This window comes from Hylaeus anthracinus, unplaced genomic scaffold, assembly GCF_026225885.1.
Source record: "Hylaeus anthracinus isolate JK02 unplaced genomic scaffold, UHH_iyHylAnth1.0_haploid 3, whole genome shotgun sequence".
Taxonomy (NCBI): domain Eukaryota; kingdom Metazoa; phylum Arthropoda; class Insecta; order Hymenoptera; family Colletidae; genus Hylaeus; species Hylaeus anthracinus.
This window is the reverse complement of record NW_026535284.1, coordinates 15,146,078-15,170,911: the sequence shown is the minus strand read 5'-3', so window position 1 is coordinate 15,170,911 and position 24,834 is coordinate 15,146,078. Positions and strand designations below refer to the sequence as shown.

Sequence of the window (24,834 nt, the reverse complement as noted above, 5' to 3'; positions counted from 1 at the left end):
GCAATAAAGAACAGGGTTACGCTTATAAAACGCCAAGGAGACGATCCTACAACTACTCGTCTAATGGTTATTAAATTCACGCTGTAGCTCGAGGTAGTTGTTTCGAGATTGTTCAAAAATATAATAGAAAACTTTTGTAAAAGTACTGTCTCACTTCTTATTCGTAAAATAAATATTCGTTAAATAAATCCAGGGAACAACTACCGCAAGCGAACGTGCACGCCTGCTCGTATTTACGTGCATTCTGAAACAGGATTGTTTGTCTGCAACGTTTTACAAGGAGGCTAAAGTTTGCGACAGGAGCTGACGTTTCCAGAACAATGCTCCTGGAAAGAATGGAAACTTGTCACGGGAGCGGGACGTGTGTCCCAGCGAAAGCGACGAAAGTTTGGATCCATAAACAACTCGGATCTTCGTGGAACTTTTTAAAGATTCCTCGCAGGTTACGTGGCGTAAATGAGTCGCCGAAGTGGATTGGAAAATACGCCGAGTCTCTGGAGCCCGTGCTGTTTACACGGCGTATTGTGTGACACGAACGTCGACAAAGGAAGAGTCCAGCGCAGCACGCGAACGTTTACGCCCGAAGAAAAGATATATCAGTTGTTTTATCATCAGAGAGCGATAGCTTGCTCTTGTTTCTGGAAGCGTATCTTCTTTATTCTTATAATAAATTCACAATCCTCCATAAGTTCTTGCGGTTGGTCATTGTTTGGGTGAGACATTAAAAAGAGCCACGCTGCTCGCAACAATTAGGAAGCTTGTTTATTCCGAATAAACCTAGAAATAAGTACTCGAATAATTTCGATACGAGATCCCTTGATCGAGGTATATCGAATAAGTCAGTTCCCCAGTTTGTCCCAATTATTTCGAGCGGCGTATTCCACGGTGCGTGGTTCTCGTCGTTAATTGAACGACCGATAATTCTTCCCTCGGACAGTCACACAAATGTACATAAAATTTTAGCGATAACAGCGGAGAACAGTAATAAAGACACGGCGAGTCCCGACGCGCCACCGCACTCGTCGATTTCGTGCTCCAACGGATGCTCCGTAAAACAACCCTCCAGGCGCCTCCTTTTAAGGTCATTCAGCGGAAGTTTATGGCACGGCGCACTCCCTGTACCGTTCGTGTACTCCAGCGGCGAAATGATCACTGGCGTCACCTCTAATCTTTTGTAACAGGTCGGGTACATCGCGTCGACGACCACCAGCAGCAGGTTCGTGTACGGTACCTGTTAATCATTCGGTTCTTCCGTTAATTCGAGTCAAAAACGAATAACGTTTATTGAATTACATGCTTTATTATATCATAGATTAGTGACATGCTAGGTGTGTGTAGTGCCACCTATTGAAAGAATAGGAAATTCTTGCCCTTGCCACGTGCGATATGTATAAAATTTATTTCTTTACTTTGCTCGTATATTCTTTCATAATTATATTGTTTGCTTCTTGTATCTTCAATTAACATATATACGGTTTGATAAGCGTATGCCGAGTGACAAAAATCTCAAAAATTAACTTTGAAAACATTCTCGCGATTTTGCGCGTCTTAAGTGTCGGAAGGTCCATCTATCGAAGAAAATATTAAACCGAATGCACTCGCATAATCTACGTTTTAATCCATTCAGACCTCCACGAAGAGCCCATCGAGCCTCGCGACTGATAAAAGCACTCTCGGTCGCAATTGTACCAGCTTCCGCAGCGATGCGACGATTCCCTGGCGCACCTTGGGGCTCAGGAACTCGTTCAATTAGACCAGGAAATTTCAAAGTTGCAATTTTCTCCGCGCTCTTCGAGAACGTCCAAAGATACCACGGGCGTCTTTGGCTTACTAGAAAAACTTGAAGGGTTAGTTTGCGGCTGAGCACAGGGAATACAGTATAAGCTAGATAAGTTTACAATGGTATGTTTACAATCAGGAGAGTTGTTAAGAAATCATGGTTCCGTATGAGATGACAACTTGATTCAGGACTGTAGACACGGTATACTGACCCTACGCGCATAGAACGGCCTCGAGCAAAAGGTCTCCGTCTGATTGGTGATACCCTGGTCCGCGATCGTGTAATTCATCATGTAAAGGGTCCTCTTCTGGTCGCAAGGATAATGGTAGAGATAGAGTTTCGGCGGCGGCGGTGGCTCCGGTTTGTCCTCGTCGAAGTGCATTTTGGCCAGACCGCCTGGCAAGTTGACGAACTGGGTCGTGAACCACGTCACACGCAGCAGAAACCAGAGCAACAATTTCCAGACGTACATCAGAGGGTCCGTCAGAGTGCTGGCCGCGCCCTGGACACGCTGAAACAGTTTCGTTCCCAGAGAAAATGTTTTCGCGCCCCGGAGGTGGAAGAACACTGGCCCGTTTCCGCCAGAGTTTCTGATTTCGTTTGCGAAACATCTCGCGGCAAGTTGGCGACCCGATAAACTTTTTTATCTCCTTCTCGAACGAACTTCGCAGAAGTTTAGATATTTTTTAAGGGAGCCTGGCGGCATCTTTGATACTACGGAATATTAAAATCGAGACTGTAGACGACCATCATTTATTCACCAACATTTTTCTGAAGCGAAAAATATGGCTTTGATTCCATACACTTACAACTTCGTCGCACCAGCCTTGATAATCGTAAATCTCGACTGGGTTGAAGAGACCTTGGCCCACCATGGAGTTCATCACAGCCCCTTCCTGCGTTCCCATGAACTGACCGGTGTCGTTGTGCGCCTCGGATATCACCACGTAACCGTTTTGATCGAGCAAATAGCAGTCCATCCACACGTGAGAACAGTTCATGGATGGATTTTCTGGGTCCGATGTCAAGTCAATGAATCTCTCGTAAAAATCCCACATGGGCATTTGGAAGCCCACCACGGCGGCCGGTGCTGTTTTGCCACCGTCTCTTGGGAATATTCCCATGGAGGCGGTGACTATTGCGTTCGGGCCTGCTTCCCAGGGAACTAAAATAATTGCGATATATAACAAAAATCTTAAGACACTTAACTGTACTAAAAATGTCTCAAATGTATACGATACCTGTCACGGATATACTGTTTGGATCTATATTATTCTGAAAAATAGCGCCCTTGTACCAAGGCTCGTTCACCGCCCTCCTATGAAGATCGCCAAAAACAATGCCATCGTCGTCTTCGGGCAGTTTGTTCGTGTCCAAATCATGCCACCTCGTCAGGCCGCTCTGCGTGGCGACGAATCTCAAGAATATCCCATACATCTCGGCTAAATGTCGCGCTCGTTGGCCCTCCAATACGAAATCGTTATTGAAGCTCGCGTTCGTAGCCTTCGCGTCGAAGACCAATAGCTGCATCAGCTCTTTGTTGCAATAATAGTCGTCGTGCGACATGGTCTGTCTACCGCAGTCAGGTTCGTCGACGAGGTCGTCGTCGCTGATCGGGTAGGAGGCGTACTGCTCCGACCAACGCCAGTCCGGCTTGTTCAACAGATCCAGGAAGTGTCTCAGCTCGTCCTCCGAGCTATCGAACTCGTGACCTTCCAGATAGTGGTAGCGACAGTACACCCAGCCCGGATGCACTCTCCAGCGATCGCCCACGAAGAAATCGGAGATCTTCACGTTCATGTTCTGGTTCCTGCGGATTTCGTCTCCGACCTTGGCGAGGATATGGAAAACGAAGAGAAGATTAAGTTGGGGCTCCTATGGCGAATAAGTCGAATTCAGGAAGATGCGTAATTCGTTTCGGTGGGATACTTGAACTATGTCAGAAAGCAAGTTTTGTTGAAGGGTTAGACTACCATGGACAGAAGTAAGTTAAGGTTTGAATATTAAGAATAGAAGTAGGTTGATATTTGCCTACTGAATTAACATTTGATTTCTGAGCTGAAAAGTAGGTCAACGTTTGAGTATCAAGAATAGAAGTAGGTTAACATTCGCCACCTAAATTAACATTTGATTACTAATCCCACAGAAGTAGGTTAACGAACTTGAGGCTAACGAATCTATTGTTTCCCTCGAACACAGAGATCCCAGAGTGGCTCCCGTCGACGTAAAACAACAATGGCCACGAGGAATCTCGCGTCTCGATACTCGGCGTAGGCTGCACGCGACTCTCAATGTTTACCAGCTCAGGTCGACGGTTTACGTCTGAAAGTTTATGCAGCGTGCAATCTCTAGAACGCACAGTCGCCGGCGAGAGGAAGGATTACCCGCGCCTCTTCCTGAAATTCTGGGACTCCATAAACCCGTTGTGTGTACGCGCGATACTCGACGCGGATTACCTTGATCCAAGTTGTGCCGTAGTTTGATATGGCGACCGCAACACCGAAAGGCGTCCCGGGCAGGGGCGCGTAAAAGTAGTCGCGTCTCTCCAGATTCACCCGACGATTATCGTCGTAATGCAATTTCACGGGAACTCCCATCGTGCTGCCCCTTTTGTGATCCACCAGCGCGGCACGCAGCTCCAGTATCTCCGGTCCCGGGTTCCTGCACTCGTTTTTAATAAAAACTCTTCTTAACCCGCACCCTCCCGTCACTCTCCAACGCAATATCACCGCGACTCTTGGTTCTTTCGCAAGTTGCTACACTTTGGAAATTTATCACGGGCAAGTTTCGTTGCCAGCGAGACCGTCGGGGTATTGAGTGTATAGTTGACGGAGGAAATATAGCTAAATAGACGTTATTAATCTTAGAATCTGGGGATCCAATTAATGAACGTTACCTTCCAGCCTGCTTACTGTAGTTACATTTTTGTCTATCGTCAAAATTAAATGAGATATTCGTGTAGCCTGTGTTAAGTGCGTCGCCCTGTATAGCTGGGTTCTCGAGGCACACTCCAGTGGTTTGTCAAGTGATACACTCGTGTACGGACCGTCAAATGTGTTTTTCTCTAGTGGAAGGCTTGCCCGTTGACTGCAAGGCCGTGCTTAATGGATCTGTGTTAAGATCACGTTTCATTTTTGTCGCGAAACATCCTTTTTTCTTTTTTTCACAAACTCCAACGTTTCTTTGTAATAACAATAGAATACCGAAGTTAACCCACTCGTACTTATTGAACAAAAACTACTCCTACGATTTGTAACAACTGTAATACTGTTCAAACTGTTGATCGCCTTATTTTTTACTGCAATACGTACTCGGACGAGAGCACTACAGCTCTTGAAATTTCTTATGAACACTAATCTCCTCCAAGAGCTTCAAAACCTCGCAGTTGTCGCTAACAACCCAATTAGTGGTCGATGCGACTTTAAATAACTAACTAAAAAGAAAAAAAGAAATTTGTATAAACATCCGTAGTCTAATTATAAGAATTCATGAAATTTGACTTATTTGTAAGCACTAAGAAGCGTGCTTTCGCACCGAAAGCAAAAGATACGGACTCGCTGGCAAGAAACCTTTAGCCTTTGGAACCGCATCTCCTTTACAGACTCCTTTCGTCTAACGATAAGTTACCTAGGCCCAAGTCCGTCGTCCAGGATCTCGACCTCCGTGAGGTCGATACTGTTGTAATTCAGCTTGAGCCTGCCCTTGTAGACGGGCCTCAGGTCCGGATGCAGTATCACGTAGCCGTTGTTGGACACGATGAAGGCATACCCGTTCACTCCGAGCTTGTACGGCAACGTGAGCTTTCGGATGTCGTCAATTGGCACGTCCGTGCCTGCCACACCCAACAGATGCGCTAACCTCGTGTTATTGTAGCGTTTGTTGCCTTTGCGGTCAAACACCGGCGTGCTGACGGAGGTGAGGAGCCTGTACTCCTGCCAAGCGGTGGAGTTCAGCGTTGACGGGTCCTCTAGAACGTCCTCGTCCTCGTGGAGCTGTCGAAATCAGAGCCGAGTTAATCTCAAACACGCGGAAACGAGATCCTTAAGAAGGATTGGAAGGATTGAAAGGATCGTCGTTAAGAATCCATCGCTCTATCAAAGTAACATTAGCACCGACGCAAAAGGTAACGGAGCGTTGTCTAACGTCTAAGTCTAGGCCAGCGTTAAAGCCACACTCGCATTAAAAAGAAAAAAAAAAAAAAAAGAAGAAAACAGGACAATGGTATTCAACATTAATAATGCAGCGAGGAGATTACAAAGTCTAAGGAGTCGGCGCAAACTTCTCGGACGTCGTGCTGTCCCGTTCGCCATACTTCCAAACTGATTCATAATTTTGGAAAAACGTTCAGCGATCGACGCTCGCTGTTTCACCGCGAATCCCCATGGCGATTTACATCCATACACTCGTACGAGACAAAGATAAAACTTGTTGCATGCAACGGAGTACGGGGTCCTATGAATCGCTCTAGTCTCGATTAATTCAAACTACGATAAGTCTATGGAAAAAGTGCGAAAAAAGGCGAGGATACACTACAATAAAAATGGAGGTCTATACGTCGGTGGACTAACAAAAATCTACTACGGATTACATCACTGCATTACAACTAAAAAATGTCTGAGGAAAGTACGATCAGCCGGGACAAATAACAAAGTATTCGTTCCATACTTAGAGCTGGGACTGTTCGTCAAGTATTCAATAAGTGCACGTAATTCTATGTTTAAAATAGGGAAAAGAAGTCGAATCGACAAACAGTCACAGCCCTAAATGGGGACTGGTTCCGTTAGGTCCTAACGGTTAGGGTACCCATCGACAGTTTGCAGGGTTTCCCCGGATTCGTATACGGGGCGTAACTCGCGTATACCCAGCCAAGACGTTTGCTAGGGTAAACAGCGCATTGAAAACAACAAAACGGATCTGAAGCTACAAGGGGTTGATTGTTGCTTGCTTGGTTTCGCTAGCTTTAAACCTGCTGTATGTAGATAGCGTCCTCATTTATTCGCACGCCCAGACGTTTCCCTTTCAGATGTTTCTGAAGACGTGATCGTTGCTCCGGATGCTTCATCACCAGCCACAGCCAGGTGGCGAGTGCCGGATTCTAATGGAATTCGAATTACAATGTTTACAGCATAGACGGCACTCGGGCCATTCATCTGGTCTGGAGTTAAATATTATTTGCTTGCCGATAACGTAGCTATGTTAATTATGCACCGAATTTAAAGTAGTAATAAAATACAGAAGAATATTGTCTCTAATTATCTTGCATACGTGTGCAGTAACAATTTCTTTCTTTTAAACAAAAAGGATAATGACATATGAGAGTATTGTCTTTAATTGCTTCGCACGCGTGTGCAGTAAGAGTTTTCGTTTAAACAGAAAGTATAAAACGTGCGCCTGAAAGTGAAGATTTATAATGTAGAATACAGAGAGACCAATAAAGGCAGATTTAAGGAAATTAGGAAATTCATTTAATTTAGTTATCGCACCGTTATGTCCGCGTAAGCGTGAGTCCATACGACAGGGTGCACGACGTCCTGGAGAACCATAGGTCGGGCAACGACGGGTATGTACTTCAGGACCTGTTCACGAACTTCCTCTAGCGTGTGGACGTGCGTATAGTAACCGCGATTGAGGCAGGCCATCCACTGGATCTCGCGGACCTTCGTTACCTCTTTTCCAAGAAGATACGTGAACACCCTCACGGGGATGTGAGTGTCGTTGTCCTGCCAGTTCCACGTTTTAAAAACCTGAGCAACGAAATTCAGTGTTGTTACAATATTCGATGTTATTATCGTTTTCTTGACAGTGGCTGAAAACAACAGCGGTAGAGCTACGTATTAAATGGACGGTACCTCGGTTAAGTTTCCAGGAACGCCGTCCGTCACCAGCATTATTAGCTGATTGCACGGGTTGTCCGCGTCGCACCCACGCGACTCCCTGTAATTTCTGAGAAGGTTGAACGCTCTGTTGAAGGCTTCGGTCACGTTCGCGAGACCCTCAGTTTTCACGGACGTTATTCCTTTTTTAAACGTGTCCACGTTTTCCGGGGTGGCCTGGATTAGCATGTCCTTGAAGCAGTCGATGATGTCGTACGTCTCGTCCGTGTAGCTCAACACGGTCACGTAGTCGTTGTTCGACAGGGTGTCCAGAATCATATTCACCGTTGTCCTGGCTGAACACGTCGGGAAATTTCCGTTACTTCAAGTATACTTAATCGTTATTAATGTAACAAGAAAATGCTCGACCCTTGGAGTTTCATACAATTCACATTGCCAAATGATGCGATCTAGACTACTACCGATGTGTAGTCCTTTCTAAACGACTGTGTTCTGCCCATTTAAAAATATAATCTCTTAATTGTACGTTACTTGTACGTATAGGGTCTTGAAAGCTTTAAAACAAGAAAATGATCGCTCTGAAGATGACTAAAATGTATAATATCGGATAACATCGTAAGCTGATGGGATAATTTAGACTGTACTTAATAATTACTAGACTGCGGATTTTTATGCAAAATAAAATCTTCGCGAGGAAAAATTGAACCTAAATAGGAATTTATTTTATTCCGCAAATACTATTACATGAACTTTACTTTCAATCTTTTTTATATTCTTGCATATCGTTTGCATTTTGTAGTTTCTTGCACAGTGAAATTTTCTATAAATGCATAAAGATCCGCATGTCTAATAATTACACCAACAAGAAAATGGTTACTGATAAAATCGATAGGAATAAAAGGAAACTAAAAACTTACGAAACGATCCGATAATAAACGAGGAATGCTACTGAATAATCGGTAAATTTGTCGTCTCATTAAAGATGTAGAGAAATGAAGGAACGAAAGCGTATTTATAACGCGTATAAGGATGAGATTCCATTAATGGTTAACCAACACGGTAATATTATCGTTAACGATATTACGGTAGGGGATCGCGATATTCGTGCGAAGGCGCAATTGCATCGACATACTATCCTCCCCTAAACAATGCGCCCGTAACCTCAGGTTTGCGGTGAACTCCGAGTATGCATGCACAGCTTACAGGAGACAACCGCGATAGTATTCCGACTGCGATTCTAACACAGCTTCCACGGATGCATCGAATACACCGTCGTAAGTTTCGAGCTCCTCAAGTAAATCAACTTGTACAAGATCAGCCAGAAGTTCCGTCGAAACTGGGCCGACACTGATCGTTTCTACGAAAGAATGCTACGACGAAGTTTCGGTGTATCTGATTATTGATCTACTACTGCGCGAGGAATCGATAGTGCCCTATACAGAGAGCGCATCGTTAGTATATTCGTTCGATTCTTAATGAAATAATTGAGATTCGAATACTCGTGTAAGAGAAAACCAAACAAGCAGATCGCCATCCTCATGCTGGCGACGAAAACGTGGATCAGGCGACACTGCGACGCCAGGCCTTTCATAAACAACGTCGAAGACCCTTCAAGAGCCTTAATATGAAACAGGAATATCTAAACATAAAGATATTTTGTTACAGGAAATGTGTTAACAACTACGTAAATGTTTCACACTAAATAAAAATACAAATACAAATACAAGATTACACAGAGACTTTCCCAGACCGAGAAAGTCACTTCTTACCGAGCTTTCATTACGTGCGGACCTCGTCAATAAAATAGCAGTTCCTCTTTCGACTTTGTCTTACACTCCAGTATTCGAAGTTCGTTCGTACAGTGGGTGTAGAAAGTATTCGTACACTGATCAATTTCCCAAAAAACTTTTACGTGAGATTGTAGTTCTCTTAATTTCTTTTTTTTATAATCAATGACATTTTACGTATGTACGAATACATTCTGCACCCACTGTAGCTTGTTCATAGCTTGTTCATAGCTTTTTCGTAGCTTATTCACCGATCGTCTTTCCCATGCCGGTCATGCTACCGCTGGTGTCCATCAGGATCACCATGTCCTTGCTGCAGGTGGCAGCCTCGATGAACCAACTGCGTACTCGACAATCGTATATATCAGGCGGTCCCTCGTCGCCGTCGTCTTCCTCCTCGTCGTTCAACATAGGATCCGTCCTCCACTGCATAGCAGGATACTGTCTCAGCATGCCCGTGATAGAGCCGAAATACTGCCAAGACAACGCCGGGTCCGATTCGTAGTTTTGCTGAAAGACGCTGTCGAGATGCTCGGTCTTCTCTATATCCTTCCAAACCGCTGGTCCCATATCGTACACGTTCGTTGGCACGTGCACCGACGAGAAGCTTGTGTTTACAGGTATGTTGTAGAAATGCGAGTCCGGCGTCAACGTTATGTTCCTGTAGACAAGATTAACGGTTACCAAAGCTGTGCATGGAAATTGAAAATAATATAAATAATTCTTGTATTCAACGAGTGAAAGCTTCGATAAGTTAAAGTTAATATACGTAATTGAATTTTCAAGTAATTAAACGAAGCACAACGATAAATTCGTCGTGTACACGAATTCGGGGCATAGAATTGATCTGCTCTTTTTAAGTGGCCACCACCTAGCGCAAGCTTTGAAAACCACTGTTTCAAACGAACTGTTGCAACTTTTTCAATGCATCGGCGTATTTAGACCAGTACAGAATGCTAGACCCAATTCGTAGGTCGATCGTTCACCTAGGAATCGATGTCGAAGACATTCGAAGCTTCTCAGTCTAATTCCACTCGATGCAGTGGGGCACGTCTCGAAGAAATCGCGAGCGTTAAAGCGTATCAAAATTTAACACGTTCGTTACCAGATCGATCCAATAGAAAATCATTTTATTTTGTTTTCAAGAATGTTGTCTCGTAGAATTTAACATGTTCGCTACCAAATCGGATCGTCTTCCATATTTCCTTACATTGGTATACATTGTAATTTTACAAACCAACAGAAAATAATTTTATTTTGTTCAACAAGTAAATTGTCAAGAAGTAAATGCTTTTAAATAACAGAGCATGGAGCTCGAATATTTTCCTACGCGCATCGAAGTCCTAATTTTATTTTTGTTTTCAACGTGTCTCGAAGAATTTAACACGTTTGTCGCCAAACACCATCTTCCATATTTCAACATGGCGGCGAACGCGTTAATTTTTTTTAACGTGTATCAGGCATGAACCTGTAAAATTTGGTATTGTTCCCTATATTCTCAGGGTATTTTGGCAGAGACCCGCCCTCCACGACGCTGTATTTTCCCGAAACGTATTTAAAGTCTTCCAGATCGTCGTGGTCCGTCCAATTCCGCGCGCCTTTTTCAGCCTCTATGCGGATGCAGGTCACCGCGTCCATCTTTCTTCTCAGCATCCTGCCGACGTTCTCGCTGATTATGCTCACTAATTCGTCCCCGGACTTGTCCTCCACTCGCGTATTCATCGCTTTGTATTTCTGCAAATCATCGAGAGAGCTACAGTTACGCGAGTTCTATCTCGCTTTTGACCCGGATTCGCTCGCGTTTGCCGGCGTTGCGCCGGAACGGGCCGCGTTATTAATTTCTTGCCGCGGAATACTCGCGTTTTTCGAACGGCAACGGCCTTCCGTTAGCTCGAAGACAACGAGCGACGTATGCAACGTCAAACGTTTAAGCGATCAAAGTTAACGGTACGCCGACACGATTCCTCGAGCTAACGATATCGCTTTCTTCCTCCGTAGACCGGCAATTCTTATAATTGCGCGCGTTACAAAAATCGTAGTAGATTCTCCGTGAAAAACTGAATCAAAAGTGCGGAATAAAGTATTTTCCTGCGAGCCTTCGTTTTCGAGAAAATAAATTTTAAAGACGAGGGTAACGGACGATCACGTGACTAGCATGCACGTGACTAGCATGCACGTGACATGCTCGACGTGTTTCCAGAGATTGTAAAGATTAGCGATAGGAACACTGTTGATTACCGACGTGCAGTCGTTTGGCTAAAGATATTAAGTTGTCCGGAAAGTCCATGCCGATTTTTGGTAGGTGGTACAGGTTTGAATATATCCAAGTGGTTGAAAACAAATAACATGTATACATTCCTTAAAAGATGGAAGGTTATGGGACCTTATGGGGAATTTTCTTAGAAATTGCCACGAACTTTCCGGACAATTTAATATAATAGGAAATTTCGAAATTACGTATTTTTAGGTGAACATATGTTGAGTACCATGTCAGCTGGCTCTGTCTACCTTTGACGAGGGCAGCTTCCACCTGGCAGCTTAACGTAACAGCTGCGTTTTCGCATGGTAAATGCTGAATTCTTTCGCTAAAAGGAGAAAACTGATTGCCAGACATTACAGAACCCTTTGTATCGGTTTTAGGCGTGCCCTTGTGAAATATGCATCACTATGGCGCGGTGCTCGATTTGAGGCGTTCAATGGTGGTAACGGCCTATTGTATTACAAATCTTGGCTCGCTTCTATTAATAACGACACCCACGAGGTATGCAATGACAATACAGCGTCGTTGCATTGCTGTGAACAATCAATTTTAACCATTTTAACGTCCCCGCGAAAATTGTACGATTGCTTGCAATCGCGAGGTAAGATATTCACTAGAAGATTATAAAAAACGGGCACTCAACAAGTGGAGTAATAGTTAACGGAAACAGTCGAAAGTTTTGGCTGTTGGAAACGCAGCGCAGGCGGCATCTGTGCACGGAAGCTGCGCTTTGAAGCTGCTCTGCACTTTCCAGACGTGGGTCACACGTGATTCCTAAACGATTTCAATGGCGACTCTATGACCTCAGCCGAGCGCTACTGCATCGGTAAAGGCCTACCTCAACAATTCGTAAGTAACGCTTCCTTAGAAAAATTATCAACCGTGACGTTGTTATCTCCGGAGCGAGGGTTTCCCGCGTCAATTTATCATAGGTCGATACGTCACGGCGTTGTGACCCCTTATCATGCGACTATCGAAGCTTCGTCCCTTTCTACCTTATCTCCGCACTTTCTTTCAGCGAGCTACCTACTTTCTCCGGATTTATTCGAAGCCAAGCGTTTCGCCCATCTCTGCCAGTTGAAACTTTCAACAAAAGCAGAATCGGTTGCGAATGTTCCAATGCTCCCTCGCAAGTGAAATTAATCGCGCGCGAGGGCGTCAACGACAATTGTCACAGAGATCAGCCGATACGAATGACGGAGCAGAGAAAAGGTAAAGAGAGGGCACGCGATGATGCACCATTCGCTGATGCATTTACACGCACGAAACAGGAATTGAACTTACGCTTAATAGTTCGTCTGGTCGCGCCACCTTCTCCGCGAGTTCCCATAATTCGGCGCCCAAGGTCTTTGCCCATTGCGCCACTCTGCAAACAAACAATGTCGGTCACGATTAGACGAATTCCGTGTTCCAGAAATATCTGAAATTCCGTCCATTTGTTCGCCAATTAAACGGCTAGACATCAGAGGAGACCAACGAGAAAATAACATGGCTCACGCCATTTTAATGTATTGGGTAGGTGGTACAGGTCTGAATATATCCAAGTGGTTGAAAACATATAACATATATACATCCCTTAAAAGGTGGAAAGATTATGGAACAAAATAGTACCTATGTAATTCAATAAATATATATTAAAATTCAAACATGTTTTTGAATGTTTCTTAGAAATTGGCACGAACTCTCTGGACAACCTAATACAAAAAGAGACGTTAGATCCGCTGACTTTGATCGAATCGGTGATGTTTCTAAATTGATGATTGTAGATCTTTATCGATCGATGGAGATATGGAGAATGGAGAATGTTATGGAATGGTCCCTGTTTTACCTAGCGCAACGTTACACATCGACTACGTTTTAGCTACGTTTTATCGATGTTTATATTTCAGCGTCGTTGTTGAGTTAACAACTCGTTGACTCGTTGCCATTTTAAGTAAAGTTCCTTTGAATCTTTCTAACCCTATGCTGCAATTACACATTTCTAAGTTATTCTACGAAATATTATCATTCAGGTATATAACAAGCCTGGAGTGGTTTGACGACAAACGTCCTTCGATTCTCCTAAAGATGATGAGTAATATTGCTAAACAAGTAAGTTAATATTTATTAATCCTCATTAATCTCCTCTAAAAACCCTTTCAGCACACGATGTTTTCCATTGGAATCAATTGGAGCACCTCCCCACGTGGTGCTTTACGTGGGAGAATAACGCGTGGTAATTTAAGGGTTATGGTTAAAATCATATCTGTGCACGGAAGCTGCGCTTTAAAGATCTCCACTTTCCAAACGTGGATCACACGTAATTCCTAAACGATTTCAATGGCGAATCATATCTAAAATCAATCATGCTTGGTACATCCCATAACATTTCTGCCACGTCATCCTAAAATTAACCCCCTCTTTTCGCGTTTGCTCAATTTACCTACAGTTTTGAGCGTGTCAAAGGATCCCGTTAGTTAATAATAACAACGATAATAATTTCTAGGATCTACAGCGACGAGGTTACTCACGTGTGCGCGTGTCTGTCGTAGCAGCCGGCGCATTGGATGCAGCCGACAAGAACGAACCAACAGTACCCTATCCTCAGTTGCATATTCGCGATCGAGATTTCCGTTCTTCGCACTAAACCAGCGAACGAAGAATCCAGCACGAGTTTCGGGGGATCACCTCATCCTGTTCTAGCCGGCAGCACGTCCACGTTTATACCTTAGCGTTTCGAAGTCTCGGGACCGGCGATATGTTCCGATTATTTTTGGTACACGTACGTCGCGCCGTCTCGTAAACCGACGAACCACGAAACTCGGTCCACCGGCGCACACCGTTTCTTTCACGTGGTCTCGTGTATTTATAAAATCCTGGCCTCCGCTATGAAACGATCGTGCCATGCCGCTTATCTCATGCGGATTATTTCAATCGATTCTCTATCGAAATAATCAACAGGATGTTCGAACATATCCAAGTATGGATATTTGTTTTTAGGAGCGAAGACACGAAAGAAAATGCTGTTGGTTAAAGGTGTAGATAGATATACGAGTGTGACAAACGTATTATATACGGTAACTGATAGGCCATTTACAAGACACGTGAATCTGAGTAACTTGAGATCTATGTAACCGTAGGAAGACTGAATGCCTGTTTAAACTGCATTCTTGCGGGAATTGTACGCGCTATAACGAGTCGTACGATTATCGTATCCACGTGGTGGTTCAAAGCAAAGATGTAGACAAGAAAAAGCTTATAAGTATAATAATATTGCACGGGACCAGAGTTGGGCAACGATTATCTTTTCTTTTGATTATACTTTCTGAATGACTGTTTCAATTTTCGTTTAAATAATGCCCAACTCCCTACGGAGCAATTTGTTCCAAAATGCATTAATATTGTTTCGCGTTCTGTTCCCAGGGAAACAGTTATCGCGCGGATCGATGCAAAATCCAGCCACCGTAGCGTAATCGTACGACTGCAATTTGACCAGCTCGGCTCTCTTCGTACGCTGCTTTGTCGTTGATACCGTAAGATTGCGTAACGCGGAAAGGACGCGCATGCGAGCGCCCCGCGATCGTCGTGGCGTCGCTCTATTAACGAAGGCTCGGGTAGCGTCCAGTAACGGGGCACTTAAGGAGGAATCGAGATCACGTCATACGTTTAACGAGTTTCAAAAGACTATCAACTTTGTAACAGGCCTGTGATCATTTCTCGAATCTATGGGAATGATTGAAAAGGAAGCCTAGTCTGAAAACGAAGTCAAATTCCTTGAAAAAGAAACAAACTGACTAGTCGACGGATTTTTTGCAGACGGAGATCATATAGCAGACGCTCGATTTCTTAAACTGCAACTCGCAAGAAATTTAATAAACCACTTGTAACAATAGTATTCATTTTATAGCGTTTGGACGTGAAAACGTATTTATATCACGATTTTGAATCCGACAAAGAACGAAAATCTAGCGTCATTCTCGCATCTCTCGTCGATGATTTATAGATATAGCTTCGCCGGTACTGGTTCAAGGATACGTGTTTTACGAGCCATTTGGAAATCGACAGACCGATTCTGATTCGAGGAATCCGCTGGAACCCTAAATCGTTACCTCTCGTAAACAGCCCTCCTCTCTCCAAAAAAACGCCTCGGCGAACTGGCGAATGCTGCCAAGACCTTGACCGCGCGAGAAAATTTCTTTAAGAAAATGACGCACGCGAAAGGGAGAAGATGACGAAACGTTGTGAAAAGAAATGAAAGATCTGAAAAACTACCAAAACGGTATTCTAGAGTGTCGTATTGAATAGAACGAGAAAGATCGAATTCGCGACTTCTTAATGAATGAAGGAACGCGTGATGTTATTAGTCGATCGAGTTTTACGCTGAGTTTTACGAGCGCGTAGGCCACCACGTGCGCGTACAAAAACGTAGAAACCGGTGGCGTGAGGTGGTGCTATTATCGTGCAATAAAATTAACAAGTCTTCCATGGGCGATAGAGTTAACTGGCCAATGCGACGGAAATGTCTCGTCGCTGACTATGACATAAGGCATAGCGGTTTGCGGACATTTCGTATTCGATTAGTCATTGAACAATGTCTAATGTTCTTCAAGTTTTCTCCTTTTTTATTCATATTTATAAATATGAAATCTAGATTCATCCTAAGTTTCAAGTGGACTCTGTCTCGATCATTCTTGGATATCCTTGATAAATATGAATATGAATAAATTTATGAATAAATTCATAAATAGCGCGTTGTTCACATTTTCATTTATAATTAACTCTTCATTAAATAACGTTAATCACTTTTCGCTTAGATTGTTTACTATTCCGCACAGAATCGTTTTCACTCCAACCAAACGGGTAATTACAAAAATTATCATTGTTGTTATTATTATAATTATTCATATTATTATTATTATTATTATAAATTTATTCATATTCGTAATTACAAAACCGCGCGATATAAATATATTCATATTCATGAATATCCCCATCTCTGTTAACAGTTACGGAAGCAGTATACTCTTATCGTTTGCGTCACAACTATAGTTATTTGCTTATAAGCAAAATAAAACGTTGCGAACAACACGAGTCGTGTTTAACAATAATAAACAAGCGTACGTTGCGTCAAACTAGTATACATGTACGTAAATGTTCTTTGTAGTCGATAAAAATCTCGTCGAATAAATACTTAATTAACGTAAAGAAATACGTCGGAATATTTGCCGGCTACGTTTCCAAATACTCTGATAGCGTTCCTGTCGAAGAAAATAATTCTGCAAATAAAATGAAGTTTTCATAGAATGCGATAAGAATTTCCATCGGAGCATACGTACTCCTTCGTCCTCTTCATGTAATTCAATGGGCAACTTCCTGCTGGAAATACAACACCTTCCCTTTCGTTCGTCGTTAGCCGTGTGACATCAGGTCAACAGATGCATCCATCGTCGTTGGGAGCTTCGGTGTCTCGAATTCATCCGTCGAAATTCAATAAGGAACAATTTACGCTTCACTTTCGAATCCCTCAACGTTTGGATCAGCATAGACCTCTCGGTCTGGACCTAGAATACCTTAACAACCCATTATTTACTGCCTGTGTGTTACGACGCCCCCTCAAGTGGAGCTGCTTCGACCATTCTTGAATATCCTTCAGTTTAGCATTAGTAAACGACAATGATTATACAATATTTAAATACTCTCAGCTCTAGGTCCACCCCACCACGACGCTAACAATAATTCACAAGAAATTTTCAAATATTTACATTTCTCTACCGAAAGAAAGAACAAACAATTCCTATAAAAGTTTTACTTCCTTTCCTAGTATTCGCACTCCTAAGAATTACAAGTACGTCTAAAAATTGCCACGAAAATCGAAAGTGACCCGGAGGGCGACGAGGATGTCGCGTTGCTCGAAGGAGGCCTATTCGAGGATGGCAATAACTTCCGCGAAAAGAGGAAAACGTCAGCGATATCATAATCAGAACGTGTCGAAAAGGTGTTTCGCGGCGAACAGTGCCGTAGAACTCGGCGGGGAACAGCTGGTGCATAGGGATTGATATTGATTCGAAGCACGCGGGGCCGGCGTTGCCGGGCAGTCACGGGCCAGGCTCACGTCGAACAGGAGGCCAGGCTCAAATGCCTCCCGAGTGCGAGGAAATCGAGGATCGCGGCGTGCCGGAGAAGATTTCTTGCATCGACGGCAGGATCAAGGACCACCTGCGTTTCACGGTGCCCCCTTCGCCATGCGGTGTGTCTTCCGATCGTTAATCATCTTTTTTTTATCCTTTAAAATCGCTTCTTGCGTCTCATAACTGTCTCGTGCTTCGCCTCGCTTCATCGCGAAGGTATCCTGGCTGTTCGGTGCACGTGCTGTCGGCGTTTTCCTATTATCCTGAACGGAAACGCCGGCGAAATGTTTCTGGAGGATTGGAGACGTTTTTTAGTAGAGGAATTAAATTCTTCGTAGGAGACTTGTGTAATTGGTGTTTACCTATCTTGGAAGTCTGGAATGTCTTCTAACAGCAAGGAGTCCTTTGACGTGTTCTCCGCGTGTGCTCGGAACTTTGTTTATTATATTTGGACGATTAGTCGCTGTTACGATTTCGAGCGTCGTCACGTGCTGTGTTTGTTGACCCGTGTACCGATTCTCGTTTCTTCGAATGGAATTATCCAAAACTATCGTTTAAATTCAATTATAGAAGGATTAATATTTTCTTTGTAGCGAGCCAATTCATTCATTTATAATTTAACGCTGGGACGAGCTTTTTGGAAAAATCAAAATTCGGAACAAACGATTCGAGTAACTCTATCGGTGTTCTCTTGTGTCAGGTTACAGCTTGGACTCGAGGGAGGTGTGTCTCTGAAGCTTTTGGAATCCACTGAGATCCTGAGCCTCGTAAATCGAGCGTTCCGTGTTCTCCGCTAGCGCGGATATCTTATCTTTGAACTATGGCAGACAGCTCGTTTTTCACCTAACAGTGAATATTTATGAATCGAAGAAATCAGGGTCAGTTGCCGGGAAGTCCGATGCTATGTAATAATTAGAGATCCTCGACAGATAGTGTCAGCACCAAGTGCAAAAACCAGCCTCTCGCAGTTTTAGTATGGTCCAAAAAACGTCTCTGGTATGTAAATAATCCTGGCAGATATTCTTCCTCGTGCATCTTTGGCTAGGACGTAAGTAACAGCACAGTACCTGTAGGCAAATCAGTTTATTACATTATTTACGCGAACATTTGAATATGATAGTCTAAAAGAATAATTCCGATCTAGAAATGTAGTAACCAAGTATTAATAATCAACCAATACAATTCTAATATGAATTAACGTAATTGTCTGATCTCATGAACGAATGAGTCCCTAATCTACGTTCATTCACAATTGTACAATCCTAGAAACTCTAACCACAGAATGACGAGTTTGATAGGATTAGTTGAGTTTGTAACTCTAGCACGAATCAAATCTTTCGAGAAAGAAATTGAAAACAATTAATGGCTAAAATTTACCAAGTATCCACCCCTAAGAACAACCTTGAATTTAATGTGTAAATATTTCTGTAGCAAGATGGAATAATTTCAAAGCATGATAGTAATTGCTTTCCGCGATTGACTTCAAAATCTCTCGTACGCCTACGCCCGCGTCACCATTTCGCACCCCCTCGAAGCCGTACAACGTCTTACGCATCGCTGTTTCTACTGGAATACTTTGCATTTTCTCTGATCTCAAGTACAAGTCTAATTCACTTTTGGAATCGATCACATTTACATTATAGAAGCATGATAATTTTGCAAGAAGCTACTGTTTAAATTAAGAACCTAAAATTGGTACGATTCAATTTACCAAATTAACTATATAAGAGGATGCCATAATACCTCATCCATATGCTTACTTTGTATATTCAATTGTGCATGCGACGATTCCGCAATCTCAGACTAGCTACTGTTTATCTCAGAAGCTAAAATTGCTACAATTCAATTTACAAAATTAACCATATAAAAGAAGTGCAATTGAATATACAAATTAAACGTATGTGCGAGGTACTCTTGCGTCCTTCCAATTGTTAATTTGGCCAATTTCTAATATTCACTGCAAGTGCAGGGACAGAGCGGTCGTAGGAGGCCCGACAGACATCGCGTGTTCTGTATTAGGTAGACTAGTCGGCGACTGTTGTTCGGGGGCTGTTTGCGGCTGGCTGACTGCGTGATATCAGCGTACATATAATCGGAAAACTAGGAAAATATGCTTACGCACTGTACTATGTATATGACGTACAAATGAACGAAATTGCTCAGCGTAACCGCAAACCACAATGCGTCGATTGGGTAGTGAGAAAAGATCGGAGGGAGGGAAAGGGTGATGCACGGATCGAATTGATTTCAGTTAAAGCTTAGGGTTTTGACCAGGAGACTGGTCAGTGACGGGTCAGACGTCCTATCGTGCAGGCAGGTCGTGCGCGTATACCACGGTGGATCCCACGCAGGATCGAGAAGGGATCGACGGATAGATTGATCGTGTCGCAGCCCTCGACTACTTCAAGCTCCCTCTAGATTCTAGATCTTCCTAGACAACGACACGGTGTGTGCTGTATTTACTCTCAATTATTTCTGGATGTATCTTGTTTTCTCGTACATCTGAAAATAGAATTTTCTCAACTTTTGTTTAAATGGAAGTGTAAAATACGAACCAGAGTTCTTCCACCCTTGCTTGTAGAATTTATCCTCCTAGCTGTTAAAAATAATTTTTTTTGTTTAATGTAACGGGCTAGAGATATAATTTTGAAGAGAACCGTGATAGAGAATTGATGGATTTTCTCCATCGTTATATTTGTGTAATCTCTATCGCTATTACTATTTTATGTAATGGCATAGAATTCCCTTATCAAACTGCGAACTAGTCGTCTATCGAATACTTCTATGGCGATTAGATAATCGCGATAATTTGAACATTATCGATTTTCTTGCCAAGTAAATATTAAAATTATAGATTACAAATTGTGCTTATATCAGGTGTCAACGTCAGCTGACAGATCTCGTCTTTGTTTAGTTTGACAACGATAATCTAAGAGATCTTCGAAATATAACAGTTAGCGATTCTCCCTATATCCCGACTCGTAAGTACTAAATAATATAAAGGTCGAATACGGTATTCGTTAAAGATTATTTTCTCGCTGTGATTTAGTGATAAACAAATATCAGAGAGTAGGGAACTCTTCTCGAATGACTCGTGACTCTAAGTAAACACAAGATGATTCATAAATTTCTAAAACCTTCCAATTAGTATCCTCCTGATTAGATAAATCTTTCCTGAAATCGTCTAGCGATTTACACGTTTAATTATTCATTTCAACGAATATCGTCTACAAAGTGCAACTATTATATGCTCAATCGGTATTCAAAAGACTGCACCTACGCCATCGTCGACTTCCTAATGTTTTCTAATTGAAAATAATTGTCTCGTTGGAAATAGTGCAGAAATATCGAAATGCAATTTTTTCCCACAAACGAGGGGACGGTGCCCGCTACCTGTGCTCACGCGAGCAAATCGGTAATGACGGAAGATTGTAATAAATTAACGGGTAATTGGTATTGGCCGATTGACCGGGCTGTCGCGACCTCTACGCCTGGTGCGTGAGTCGGCAGCGCTGTCCGTGCGAACCTCGGCGCCCCGGGCCAACAGGGTTAATTAGTTCAAACTACTCTCCATCTGCGCCGGTGTCCAGAGAATGCGATTAAAGATTTTACACGGCCGTTCCACCTCGATCGTTTCTATTGTGCTTCGAGCGTGTGGCGTGAGTCCAGGACTGGTACTAGACTTACCAGCGCCCCATGCAGTTTTCAATTCAAACGCTCTTGCTACAAACTACAAGAAAAGGGCAAATTTTAGTACAGCTTGTTGAATGTGCCAGACTCAACTATATAAAAATATAATATAAAAAATATAAAATACATTTCATTTTTCTTGTTCTTCAAGCGTGTGGCGTGAGTCCAGGACTGGTGCTAGACTTACCAGCGCCCCATGCAGTTTTCAATTCAAGCGATCTTGCTAGCTCATGCTACAAACTACAAAAAAAGGGAAAATTTTAGTACAGCTTGTTGAATGTGCCAAACTCAACTATATAAAGATATAATATAAAAACTATAAAATACATTCCATTTCTCTGGCCACTAAAAATCATCATCTTCCTTCTTCAGATTTCTCAGTGTACTCTTTTCGAATCGCTGTCTAAATAGGAAATATTGAAGAACATGTTAGGTTACATGGCAAACAACTCGAAATTACTAAGAAATCTATGTGACGATTTTACTACGAACAGAAAGGTTAGAATGAACGCGTTCATTCATTTTATAGTTGGTAAACAACAGTTGTTTACCCAAGCGTGTACGACCATTTCCTGTGAAAATTACGTTCAATATCTAAAAATGTTTACTGGTGGATAAGCTTGACTGACAAACAATCGAAACTCTTATTCTTCCGTGACATTGATATCTTATCGCAGATTCGATAGAGTTCAATGTAAACGTAAACTATTATACCTGCGTTTACACGGAACTATGAATATATTATTTTCATGTAACGTTTCTTTTCTTGAATCTAAGCGTGTATTCGACACGAGGAACCAGTTGAATACGAATCGTTCTCTCAGAATTTTAGTGAAAATTAAAGAAAACGATTGAAAGTGCGCTGAAGTTCGCGCTGGTAGTCGTTCGGACAGAATCAATATGGCTGCGTCCACGGCAGTGAAATAATCACATCGTAGAGGTTAGGTTTCCGCCTCTGGGATGACGGTATTACTTCACTTATCTGGCTTCTGGGAAACGTTCTCGCGTACGAGATGGTGTTGACAACGTTATATTGGAGTCTGTCGATTCCGAAACGATTTCTCGTTCTGCTCGTACAATGCTCGTCATGTAAGTGGTCGTGGTATTGTAGCAAGGTTATTTTTTAAAATCGTCACTTATTCATTTATCTTTTTTTCTTTGGATACCGCGCCTGTCATCAGATCATTCAAACGTCACAGCATCGCGATTGTTACGTCAAGGCGGAAAATATTATTTCATAGAAAAAAAAAAAAAAAAAAACAACACATAAATCATCCGAATTTATTTATACTTAAGCGACTTGAGTCGACTTCGAACCGACCAAAAATGTTTGGGCGGGAAACCCACCGGAAACGGAAAACACGCATATGTTATTAAAGCACGTCACGGACAGATTCAAATCCCCTTAATTAAGCAGCTAATTATTTGCACTTAAAGAAGTAGACACGATCGGTGTAGCATTATATTGGATTATCGTGTAGAGGGGCATGTCGCGGTAATCCGTATTCCCATGTTCCGTGATTGCTTGAAGGTTGCGTGGATCAGTACTTGGCGAAGCTTTGCTCTAAAAGTTCTTGCTCGCGGTACCGTTGCTATCAGACATAATAATTTGTCACAATCAACGAATTAGCAAAAGAAATTAGAAAAAAAAAACACAGTTAAAATTTAATTTATTTAAAATTTACTGATCCTATCAAGAATAACTGCTTCCAATATTATTCTACATACATATGCATTTGTTAGCATACTCACATTCACATAAAAATCCATTATTCATTCTTCGGTATAAACGCAGACATAATAGTTTGTGTACACATAGATAAATTAAATTGTTTTGCTAATTCGACGATAGCGATTAGTCGTAATAACAAGCAATACTTACTATTGTCAAAGGTTTATCATTAGTTCTAACGGGTGGTTCGTTGCAGGTCGTCGAGCGATGGTAAACAAATTCTGGTGTCACGAGGTAGCAAGAAAGTGGTTTCTGAAGAAGGCCGAGCCACCGCATGCGCGACAGTTCTCCGAGCCGAAATGTCAACAGCACGTGGCTACCTGGTACCTGCTCTACCGTTGGTTGATCTTCTTAGCCTGGACCTGTATCATCGTGTGTTCGATCTTCGAGTTCGGTAGCTACAAGCCCATGATCGCTTACGACAAATGGCCGATATACTTGACCAACTGGGACTTAATGTTGGGCCTGTGTCAGGCCCTGCTCGGCGGACTTCTCGTATCGAGAAGATGGAAACTGCAAAAAGTATCAGACTTCAATCCGTCTACGTTAACGATAGGTTTTACAGAGAGGGCTTATTGGTTCTTTTACATCGCAACCACGGGTACGGCGTTTTGCGTATCTATCTCCTATTGGTGTAGCATTTACGATCCTAAGATTCATCATCTAGACCCTTTAAATATAATGTTACACGTATGCAACAGTGTTCTAATGGCTATCGATTTCTGCGTAACGAACGTCCCGTTTAGATTGAAAAACTTTTGGTGGTGTTTGTCTATACCGTTGTTGTACACTATTTTCTCGCTGATGTATTATTTGGCCGGCGGTTTAGACAAGAACGGCGAACATTATATTTATAAGATCCTCGACTGGAAGAAACCGTTACGTAGTTCGCTAGTGTGCGCTGGCGAGTTCGTATTTATCACCGTCGTGTATTCCATAGCATGTCTTCTCGAGCAAATTAAAAATCAAGCCTACGCTAAATTCGTCGTGAAATCGTACACGGTAACGAAAAATTCTGTTACGGAAAAACGTGCCGATATAGTTTAAAAAATCGTAGGCTATTTCCTATAACGATCTACAGTTCCAAAGTAAATTATTGTTTGTACATTTTATTATTCCTCGTATTACTCGTAAGTTATAGTTCAAAGTATTAATATGTCATTTTATAAGTAATTTCACTTGTCTATGATTAAGGAATTACAAATAGGGCCCTAGTCGAGGGAAGAGGTGGTGCCCAGTTTCATGCTCATTCAACGAAATGTATCGTTTTAAAAATAGCTACGTAAATCTATGATAGGAATTGCAATTTGATTGCCGGTTTGATTTTTACGTAAGATTCCTGATTGTTAATTGCGTCTACATCAGCGTGATGTAATATGCGCGCATAAACAAACTTACGATATTCGCGCATGCGTGCTCGACACTATTCACGATACAGTATTTCGAGAAAAAAACAAACGAACATTCCTAAAGCTACGTTATAAAATATGTATATAAGGTACAATGTGTTGGATTGCAAATACATCATTTTTGTTTAATATAAAAATATCTGAAAGTAACACTCGTCACTTTGGGAAACGCGGAAAGGCACATAGTTAAAGCGTGCAGTATAAATTTTAGAAATGCGAAGAATTTGTGTAGAAA

The 24,834-nt window shown here is 42.4% G+C and overlaps 2 protein-coding genes and 4 long non-coding RNA genes across 11 annotated transcripts; 4 read left to right on the top strand and 2 right to left on the bottom strand.

The window, feature by feature from the left end:
• Positions 1-639: 639 nt before the first annotated feature.
• On the bottom strand, positions 640-15,518 carry LOC128893771 (voltage-dependent calcium channel subunit alpha-2/delta-3). 4 transcript variants are annotated; one of them, XM_054154987.1, is made up of 13 exons: positions 14,172-15,518; positions 12,946-13,027; positions 10,870-11,135; positions 9,653-10,062; positions 7,630-7,949; positions 7,264-7,524; positions 6,747-6,875; positions 5,408-5,772; positions 4,237-4,441; positions 3,022-3,610; positions 2,590-2,945; positions 1,992-2,291; positions 640-1,231 (listed from the first exon to the last, which is right to left on the bottom strand). In XM_054154987.1, the coding sequence occupies exons 1-13, from the start codon at positions 14,252-14,254 to the stop codon at positions 938-940; spliced, it is 3,660 nt and encodes a 1,219-aa protein (XP_054010962.1). In that variant the 5' UTR covers positions 14,255-15,518; the 3' UTR covers positions 640-937. The 4 variants fall into 4 exon arrangements, with proteins under 4 accessions (XP_054010962.1, XP_054010963.1, XP_054010964.1 ...); XM_054154990.1 differs by lacking the exon at positions 640-1,231 and adding an exon at positions 1,630-1,830; XM_054154988.1 differs by lacking the exon at positions 6,747-6,875.
• On the top strand, positions 11,620-12,191 carry LOC128893788 (uncharacterized). The gene is made up of 3 exons (XR_008461406.1): positions 11,620-11,699; positions 11,869-11,966; positions 12,042-12,191. It is a non-coding gene; the product is annotated as an uncharacterized LOC128893788 (long non-coding RNA).
• Positions 12,207-13,100, top strand: LOC128893787 (uncharacterized). The gene is made up of 3 exons (XR_008461405.1): positions 12,207-12,510; positions 12,680-12,873; positions 13,076-13,100. It is a non-coding gene; the product is annotated as an uncharacterized LOC128893787 (long non-coding RNA).
• On the top strand, positions 13,458-14,288 carry LOC128893786 (uncharacterized). Its single transcript, XR_008461404.1, has 3 exons — positions 13,458-13,594; positions 13,674-14,013; positions 14,147-14,288. It is a non-coding gene; the product is annotated as an uncharacterized LOC128893786 (long non-coding RNA).
• Positions 15,519-17,640: 2,122 nt separating the features above from the next.
• On the top strand, positions 17,641-24,648 carry LOC128893765 (protein rolling stone-like). 3 transcript variants are annotated; one of them, XM_054154972.1, is made up of 2 exons: positions 17,641-17,887; positions 23,387-24,648. In XM_054154972.1, the coding sequence occupies exons 1-2, from the start codon at positions 17,776-17,778 to the stop codon at positions 24,235-24,237; spliced, it is 963 nt and encodes a 320-aa protein (XP_054010947.1). In that variant the 5' UTR covers positions 17,641-17,775; the 3' UTR covers positions 24,238-24,648. The 3 variants fall into 3 exon arrangements, with proteins under 3 accessions (XP_054010947.1, XP_054010948.1, XP_054010949.1); XM_054154973.1 differs by lacking the exon at positions 17,641-17,887 and adding an exon at positions 22,338-22,547; XM_054154974.1 differs by lacking the exon at positions 17,641-17,887 and adding an exon at positions 22,571-23,041.
• On the bottom strand, positions 18,777-22,142 carry LOC128893767 (uncharacterized). Its single transcript, XR_008461402.1, has 3 exons — positions 21,586-22,142; positions 20,324-21,498; positions 18,777-20,270 (listed from the first exon to the last, which is right to left on the bottom strand). It is a non-coding gene; the product is annotated as an uncharacterized LOC128893767 (long non-coding RNA).
• Positions 24,649-24,834: the final 186 nt, after the last annotated feature.

Coding starts and splice junctions, on each gene's coding strand:
- LOC128893771 (XM_054154987.1), bottom strand. CDS start 14,254: ATGCAACTGAGGATAGGGTACTGTTGGTTCGTTCTTGTCGGCTGCATC. Junction 11,136..12,945: donor GACCAGACGAACTATTAAGC/GTAAGTTCAATT, acceptor GATGATTTGCAG/AAATACAAAGCGATGAATAC. Junction 7,950..9,652: donor CGGCATGGGAAAGACGATCG/GTGAATAAGCTA, acceptor CGACGTGTTCAG/CCAGGACAACGGTGAATATG.
- LOC128893765 (XM_054154972.1), top strand. CDS start 17,776: ATGCCTCCCGAGTGCGAGGAAATCGAGGATCGCGGCGTGCCGGAGAAG. Junction 17,888..23,386: donor GGTGCCCCCTTCGCCATGCG/GTGTGTCTTCCG, acceptor GGTTCGTTGCAG/GTCGTCGAGCGATGGTAAAC.